At 40.7% G+C, this 9,555-nt stretch overlaps 1 protein-coding gene across 3 annotated transcripts in view; it reads left to right on the forward strand.

Moving 5' to 3' along the window:
• Positions 1 to 9,555, forward strand: part of LOC122550062 (protein adenylyltransferase SelO-like) — a 113,654-nt gene that overhangs the window by 80,146 nt on the left and 23,953 nt on the right. For all 3 annotated transcript variants that reach the window (XM_043690538.1, XM_043690536.1, XM_043690537.1), the window contains one exon: positions 7,719 to 7,763. In XM_043690538.1, coding sequence (XP_043546473.1) covers positions 7,719 to 7,763 — 45 coding nt within the window. The remainder of the gene's footprint in view (positions 1 to 7,718; positions 7,764 to 9,555) is intronic.

Raw genomic sequence — 9,555 nt, forward strand, 5'->3', positions numbered from 1 at the left:
AACTGTCTGTGTGGAGTTTACACATTCTCCATGTGTCTGCGTTGGTTTCCTCTGGGTGCTCCGGTTTCCTCCCACAGTCCAAAGATGTGCAGGTCAGGTGAATTTACCATGCTAAATTGCCCATAGTGTTAGGTGCATTAGTCAGAGGGAAATGGGTCTTGGTGAATTACTCTTCGGAGGGTCAGTGTGGACTTATTGGGCTGAAGGGCCTATTTCCGCATTGTAGGGAATCTAATCTAATCATACTGCTGTGCGTCAGGTGGCATATATATATACTGCTGAATAATGTGTTGCTGGAAAAGCGCAGCAGGTCAGGCAGCATCCAAGGAGCAGGAAGAAGGGCTTATGCCTGAAACGTCGATTCTCCTGCTCCTTGGATGCTGCCTGACCTGCTGTGCTTTTCCAGCAACACATCTTTCAGCTCTAATCTCCAGCATCTGCAGTCCTCACTTTCTCCCATATATATATACTGGACCAGATCAGGAAGGCAGATTTCCTTGACAAAAGGCCATTGGTGATACAGATGTGATTATAACCACTGTCTGCAATGGTTTTAGGTCGCTATTATTGAGATTATCTTTTAATTCCAGATTTTATTGATTGAATTCTAATTCCATGGACTACTGTGATGGAATTCCAAAGCAATAGTCTGGACTTCTGTGTTACTGGTCCAATGACATTATCACTCCCCTCATTATCTCCCCCACAACTTAATGATTAGTGCTTCTTGGTTGTGATCTCTTCTATCACATTGCTGATGATTGAGAGTAGACTGATTATTATCAATTGCTGGATTGAATTTCTGTTACTTTTGTGGGCAGGCCATACCTGGACAAATTTCCACATTACTGGGTATGTGCCAAAATTGTAGCTTATTGAAGGGATACATTTGGTTCTAGAGATAAGTCTTAAGTCGTATTGTGAGAACATTGTCAGGACCAAGATCTTTGTCGTATCCCGTATCTTATCAAGCTGTTTCTCGATATTATGTGGAATGAATCAAATTGACATTTTTGATGCTGGTGACCTCCGAAGGATACGGAAGAGGATAATCAACTCAGCATTTCTGGCTAAGAGTGGTTGCATATGCTTCATTGTTGTCTTTTGCACTGGTATGATGGGTTCCCACTTTTTTTTGGAATAGAGATATTTGTGAAGCCTCCTCCTCCTATTGGTTCACAAGAAATATTGTAACGCAGAAGGAATAAATGACTTAATGCTATTCTTCTGCATTCTCCCTAGAGGATGCACAATTTTCCTTTTTAATGTAAATATCTAAATTCACTTTTGATTATTTTAGTTGAACTTTAACTGCATTCTTAGGCACCTTAGCAAGTTGCTGCATGGAAACGTTTTTTCTCATATCACTTTTGCTGCTTTTGCCAATTAACTGAAATCTGTGCCCTCTGTTCTGAATCATGTTATGAAAGGGTACGGAATCTCCCCATCCGTTCTGTTCACACCCCTGATGACTTTGAATCCCTCCATCTAAACCTCTCTTAGCCATCTTTCCTCAGTTCTAGTCGACCCAAAGATAGTCCCAGTTCATCCAATCTATCTTTATAAGAAACTAACTATCTTCATCCCTGAAGCATTGTTTATCTGCCCACCAACATGCATGTTTCATAGTTTTGCTGTGTCATGGGAGCAGGATTAGCTCATTCAGCTCCTGAAGCCTGCTCTGGCACTTTAGGTCATGGGTAATTATGTACCTGAATACCAATTAGATATGAACGATAAATGCTGGCATTGCCAGTGACACACATTGGATGAATGAATTTAATAAAACATTTTAAGGCATTGTATTGTTAGGCTGAAAGTACCCAATAGATTCTTTAAGGTCTGATCAAAATGAATATAAGAAGACGCATGCATTTTGAAATAAATCAAATTTATTAGCTTAATCTTGAAATAATTCCACAGAGGCCGGTTTCCCGTCACCAAATCACTCGTATGCACATGAACAGCCCTTGGATCTTAGTACTGCCTCTTCTGAATCAGCTGTCAGAGCTTTGCATTGATACATCATTAACCCCACACATCAAGCGATCTCCTTGCATTCTTTAAGGTTTAAACCAAAGTAAGAGGCCAGTAATCTTAACCTTGTCAAAAATCCTAACATGGATTCTCCTAGTTCTTGAATTGCAAAGTAAAAACAAAAGCATCTCAGAATCAGAGGAGGCTTGGGATCTTAATATTCCTTCACAATGTCCGTCAATTCTTGCAAGATTTTAGTATCTGATGCCTCAGGGAAAGTTAGGCTCCTAATGGAAAAAGCTGCAACTCCACAGGCTGTCAGGAGAATTACTCATTGCTTTTTGTCTGCTGCAATCTCATTTGCCCAGAAAGTATGGCACATTCTTTTCACATACTGGGCCTAGTCTTGATTGTCGGGTCGAGCAAGCCGCACTTTCTAAACAAAGTCATGATGTAAGAAATGCTTACCCTAGCTCAAAGATGATTGTTGTGAGCGAGTTTCAGGATAGTGAAGATGGCATTTGGTATGCTTTCTTTTATTGGTCAAAGTATTGAGTACAGGACTTGGGAGGTCATGTTGCAGCTGTACGGGACATTGGTTAGGCCATTGTTGGAATATTGCTTGCAATCCTGGTCTCCTTCCTATCGGAAAGATGTTGTGAAACTTGAAAGGGTTCAGAAAAGGTTTACAAGGATGTTGCCAGGGTTGGAGGGTTTGAGCTATAGGGAGACGCTGAACAGGCTGGGGCTTTTTTCCCTGGAGCGTTGGAGGCTGAGAGGTGACCTTATAGAGGTTTACAAAATTATGAGGGGCATGGATAGGATAAATAGACCAAGTCTTTTCCCTGGGGTCGGGGAGTCCAGAACTAGAGGGCATAGGTTTAGGGTGAGAGGGGAAAGATATAAAAGAGACCTATGGGGCAACTTTTTCACGCAAAGGGTGGTACATGTATGGAATGAGCTGCTCGAGGAAGTGATAGAGGTTGGTACAATTGCAACATTTAAAAGGCATCTGGATGGGTATATGAATCAGAAAGGTTTGGAGGGATATGGGCCGGGTGCTGGCAGGTGGGATTTGATTGGGTTGGGATATCTGGTTGGCATGGACAGGTTGGACCAAAGGGTTTGTTTCCATGCTGTATATCTCTGACTCTATCATGCTTTACTCTAGTCGCCATTGAAATAACACCACAGAATCTGGTATTGTGTCACTTAGTCACCCTTTATTTATTCATGAACAGTCCTTGGACTTTAGTACTGCCTCTTCAGTGTCAGCTGTCAGATTGTCAGCCTCTCTGATGCTCCCCTTTTTTAAAATCTGTCAGCCAGGGCTCTCTGATTGGACCAGATTAACACTCCCAATCAGGAACTCATTCTGTGAGGTCCAGCTGACTGACCTTGTTATAATCACAACAAATCTAATTTATATTTATGCAAACTAATGAGTGAATTGTTAGCTTAAAATACGTTAGACAGGCCTTCTGTGGATGGAACTTGGATCTCTATCTCAGTTTCCACTGCACCGGTTTTGCAAACCTCAGTCCTCTGGTGAAAGGTCTACCGAGCAAGGAAAAGTCTGCAATAGTAATGCTATTCTGAATCAAATATTACGTGGTGTATTGCCATCTTTGAGTACTTCTCCCAAGCTTTCTGTTGTGAAAAAACAAATCCAGGTGTCATTGCAAAACAGCATGTTCCCAAGTAAAGGTAAAGTCATTGCAGTTACATTCCAGCCAAAACAAACTATTTTTACACTAGACCTCCCTTTAACATATATTCCTTTAATTGCTTATTTCCTTGTCCAACTAATCTTGTTTGGAGATATACTTTTTAAGCCTAACACTCCACTCCACCTTTTGATATCTTCAAAACAGATGATCAAGACCTTACATAAGCCCATGCTTGTTGTCCTATAGTCACAAGCTGACTATAGACGTGATAAAGTTTAAAATTGGCTCACGTTTAACTGGTGACAGGTTATGCATGGACTTAAAGGATTCTCCAGCTGTTTCTTCACTTTAACCTATTTCTTCAGTATTTGCATCTGCCCCCTTCCCCCCACCAATTTCCAGTTGTAATTTTTACCTCCCTCTCATCAATGCCACTCACTATTTTAAAGTCAGTTTTGTTAAGGATTATGTATCAGTGCCTTATCATATAAGATGTGTTTTTGTGCTCTTCCAGGCCACACTAACCATTTTGTCAAGCAGGTGTTCTTGTTTGAAACCTGTTCTTCAGTATATTTTTGCTATGCATTTCTGCATTTAAGTTACTTCTGGTGTAACAACAGCCTGTGCACACTTATATTGGTATCCCAACATTATGCCATGTATTCTTGACTTGCAGGCAATTTTTTCAAAAGATCAAAAGTTGATGGGGGTTGCTTATGTATCCTCCTCGTCTGGTTCCAGTGTTGCGGTTAGTGGGCAAATCATCCAATTCAGTTCCTTCAAAACAATCACATAGCAAAGGCTTATGTATCTCTAAGAGAAAACTGTTATTTTTTTATTTCATTCGATATATTCCATCTAACTGTATATAAATGACTCATTCCCATCTCCATTTGATGTTGTGTCACTCTTTCCCTGTTACTATTATTTTATTCTAAGTGTATCCCCATTAATTACCATTACAACTGGTTCAGGAACTCTGGAGAAACCTTACCGTCCAGAGTGGGAGAAAAAAAGACATGCATTCATAATTACTTTAAAGGATACAAGCCAACATTATTCCTACGTGATTTCAAGCATTATTAAACTTTGCTTGTTTGGTCATTCTTATAAAAAGTCCTTAATTATATAATGTCCTCAAATTAGATTAGATTAGATTAGATTACTTACAGTGTGGAAACAGGCCCTTCGGCCCAACAAGTCCACACCGCCCCACCGAAGCGCAACCCACCCATACCCCTAACCTAACACTACGGGCAATTTAGCATGGTAAATTCACCTGACCTGCACATCTTTGGACTGTGGGAGGAAACCGGAGCACCCGGAGGAAACCCACATAGACACGGGGAGAACATGCAAACTCCACACAGTCAGTCGCCTGAGGTGGGAATTGAACCCGGGTCTCTAGCGCTGTGAGGCAGCAGTGCTAACCACTGTGCCACCGTGCCGCCCACTAATGTAACTTGCTGGATTATATTCAAAATTATTCCAAATTCAAACTGGACAACAATTGACTCAAAGATTTCTTTGGGTCCAGCCCCAGTGTTGTTGGGCTGACAGGTCAATTAATTTCTTTCTAACAATTTATCCCATTTTATTCTGATACAAATTAAACCTACCTAGATTGTTTCTATTTGTTCTTGTTTTTAATTAAAATTTAAAGATTTAAATTTATTTGCCTTTTAAAATTGAATTGAATTTCTTATTGTGTACTTGAACTGGCAACTTATATCAAGTAATTTTATCGGTCCCAATTTCAGAAACAATTATGTCCATGCTTGGTGGTTTTCAGCAGTGCTGTTATATTGGAGATTCATAGTCAGTTGAGAGTTCTCCTGATTTTAAAGGCTTTGTCTCCACAAGACACTCTGCATCTTTTCTCTGTTCTTGAAATCTGTTCAACAAGAAAAAACAAAAATCACTCTGGCTCAGGATGAACCTATTTTGAACCTATGATCTTTTTGGATCTTTGTTTTAGTATTAATTTCAATCAAATATAAGGGATGCTCTCCTTATAACTGTTGGAGGAACTCTCTGTGAATGCAATCCAATTTTCACAGAGGGCTTCTTTAAGTTCAAATGGGGGAAAGGGACTTGTCGGTCTCTTCCCTAACTGTGCCTAAGTGTCCTCTCCTTCATCTAACCTATCTAGCTCATGGTTGACATTACACACTGGCTTTGACTGCTACACAGGAATGGAACAGTTGGGGAAATGCTGTCAACTGAATTCTCAAGGTTACTTGCATTGTTGTACAAGGTAACAGTTCCAGCTGCTATCTGTTCACAGACTACTGTCTGGTATGTTTTGATTTTTTCTATATTAAAGGAGAAGTCCATTTCAACATCAGTTTCAGCATCAATATCTAGTTGTCCAATGAACCCACTGGGTGTACCTGCAATCTTTTCCTCATATTACACATAACGGGCACAGTGCTTTCCTGTTGGTAATCAGTTTTATCCTGCAGCTCTTCTACCAATTTTTGCAGCTTTCTATTTTGTTTATCCAACTGTAAAGCACATAAATGGGCACCACAGGCTAAATTATTAAGGACAGTTTCTAACACAGGTGTTCCTTTCATAACGTCTTTCAATCATCTATCAAGGATGCATCATAATTACCATCACATATTTCCCCAAGTTCCAGTACACTTCCCACTGCTGGCGATCCTAAATTTTCCTTTAAACGATCTATCAGTCATATTTTGAAATATGCCAGTGACACAACAACTTCAATTAAAGACTACTGCTTCTCTTAGCTTCTCAAACTTAAAGTCAATTAAACCATTACTCCTGTGGTACATTAGTTAGTTAGAAAAAGAAAGAATCCCACCATGACAACTGGTGATGGGTCACTGATATTAAATGAAAAACAAGCTGCCACCAGGGAATATTTCAGTCTCCATAAAGTGGTGGTGGCAGCATCCTGCTCTTTAGCCAAGTTGGAGAACTTTTTCTCAGTCTTCCCCTCCTTTTTCCTTCATGAACATTTTGCTCAGACCCTCCTTACCAATTGTTAGGCTGAAAATGCCTAACAGGTTCTTTAAAGTCCGATCAAAATGTCTACAAGAAGGCAAGTGCATTTTGATATGAAGCAAATTTATTAGCTTAATGTAATTTAGATAAATGCAAACTAATGAGTGAATCTATTAGTTTAAACTACTTTAGACATATTCAACAAGTAAGTCTCACTGCCTTCTACCCATTGGGGACTTCTGGGTGATGGCTGACAGTTGGACCTCTATCTCTGTTTGACACAACATTGGTGTTGTGAACCCCAGTATGGTGGTGAATATTCATGACCCTGTCTAGTGAATCCTAGAGTCCGATGGTGAAAGTTATAATGGTGAAAGGTTTTCCAAGCATTCCTTTGTGAAAAAAACAAGCCCAGATGTTGCTGCAAAACAGGCTGTTTTTAAACTTTGCTTGTTTTTTATGTGTTTTTCTTTGCTTATTGCCATGCCCGATTAACCCTTAATGATTCATATTTAACAATCTGGTTTAGGGATATTATTTTTAAGCCTAATGCTATTTTGAAGGTAGAATTGTGCTAAATAAGGTGTTTGAGACTTAATAGATTTTGGTTCTGACCAGACATCTTCATCTGTTCAAAGGCTACATGCCCCTTAATGTGCCAAAATGTTCAAAGCAGCATGAGGGAGATTGAAAACAAAAAATAACTTTTCCTTTCAACTATGTATTGTCATTATCTATGATTCATTTATCAGAAAGTATATCTGAGTAATTTTCTCATTAATTAGTTGTTCACCAGTTCGTAAGATGGAGTGGAAATAGCACTGTTCAGGATTTTAATTTCTTTAACTTTCATCATGTGGAAGTGCCAAACTGCACAGAGTTAGAACCTGTGACAAAATGTGGCATGAGAAGTATACATAGAAGTAAGACTTTGAACAATGTGTAGACAACGAAGACAGTAATTTAGTGGTGGAAGAGTAGCATACACTACTTAGTGTAAGCAATGTCAGAAATGTCTGTCACACCTGAAGATTCAATTCATTTTTCTACATGCAGTACGTTTCACAAATATTTACTTGATTTCTGTTGCATTTCTAGGACTGAACAAATATTAAAAGGATATCCTGATCTTTATCAGACCAAGTAAGTGTTCATTTTCAAGAGAAGATATGATGAGCGATTTGTATATTATATTTGATAAGCCATATTTTCAGCCAGAGAAAGTGCTTAAAAATGTATGTGCATACATAAAGTACATTTCATGTTCTCAATGTCTAATGTACTTCACAGTCAAAATTTTCAGAGCATGGAGAAAATTTGCCAATTGTGAGGGAGTTTATTAACCAGTTAATCTGTTTTATTTGAGGAATAATTTTGGTCAAGACACCAAATTTTTATTTGGGATTATAAGTCTTTGCAGTAGGGCTTGAACCCATAATTTTCTGATTCTGAAGTGAGACAGTTACCAGTGAGCCAAACTGACATAATAGCAAGGGGACACCTAAGAACACAATTATAAATTCCAGCAAGAATGGTTATATCACGGAATATCTGTGAAGTCCTATTTTGATTGCTGCACTGACATAATATTTAAATCCTTTGTTTGAAGTCATGCTAAGACATAGAAAGCAGGAAAGTAAGTGGATCAAAGCTTGAGCAGTGATGAATCAGTTTTCTTTTAAAAATCATAAACTTTTCCTGAGTGACATAATGCTAATGCTTGTACAAAGGCCACTATAAAGAATGATACTCTGTACTACAATGTTTGAACATTTGGTACAATAATTTCCCATCGCTTCAGAAGTCAGGCTCAACTGTGCATGTATACTCTGTACTACAATGTTTGAACATTTGGTACAATAATTTCCCATCGCTTCAGAAGTCAGGCTCAACTGTGCATGGCTGTGAGTACTGTATAGGGCAATAATTTGACAATGCGTACAAGCCAGGAAGCTCTGCATCTTCACAACATTGCAGGACATTTTTTTGTTAGAGACCTACAGACTATTAATACCCAGTCCAGTTTTTATGCTACAGTATGGAGGATATGATTTCTCGTTCACAAACCTTTTAGGCAGTCATGGACTGCAGATGAATGAAGGCTATCTTAAGAGTCACTGCTGTTGATTTGCACATGAAGAATGATCAGATAAGCTCAAGAATAATTAGAGATCCCGTAAAGTAAAAGCATCAAAGGCCGGGTCAGAGGCGAGGTCCTCCGGCATGGCACACATTGTCCCGAACATGCGACCCCCCCCAAGTCCATCACCTCAGCAGGCCGGAGGCAGGTCGGCCGCGGGTTGCGCTCCGACGTGCAGAATAAACAGAGTGTCTGTACGCCCGGGAGGGCCTCCAGCCAGGTGTTGTAGAACGCGCCGATCTCGTCGGGCTTGTCCCTTGCAGGAATACAGTGGCGTCGGATGCGTTGAAGGCAACACCGTGGCGGTAGAAGTTGTCATGTATCTCGGCGAAAGAAGGCATCAGTTGTAGGGCGAAGAGGAGAGCAGGGAGGAGAGCGGTGCACCGGTGAAGCATTATCTGTGGGAAGAGAGGGAGAGAGAGGGGCACCCTTACCAAGGGTGTAGGGTTAGTGTGTGTAGGAGCAGGCCCCCCCGGACCGGTCCGCCCTTCGCGCTGTAAGGAGAAAAAGGAGGCAGTTAGAGTCAAGTCAAAAAGGGGTGGGGGGGGGGGGTGTCTGTTCGGTCGGGGCTTAAGGGAAGGGTTTAAGCTGGGACCAGTGTTGTGTCACTGGTGAGGATGATTTCGTGCGGTCCCAGCCACCGGGGGGCGAAGCCGGGCTGGTTGGGGGCGGCCCTGACCAGGACTTTGTCCCCAACGCCGGGAAGGGGTTGGGCGAGCAGATGCGGTTGCAGTTTTGTCTGGTCCCTAATGTCCTGCTGGTCGCACGCAGTTTGTCTAAGGGCCCGCAGCTGCG

This window comes from Chiloscyllium plagiosum, chromosome 5 (assembly GCF_004010195.1).
Source record: "Chiloscyllium plagiosum isolate BGI_BamShark_2017 chromosome 5, ASM401019v2, whole genome shotgun sequence".
NCBI classification, from domain to species: domain Eukaryota; kingdom Metazoa; phylum Chordata; class Chondrichthyes; order Orectolobiformes; family Hemiscylliidae; genus Chiloscyllium; species Chiloscyllium plagiosum.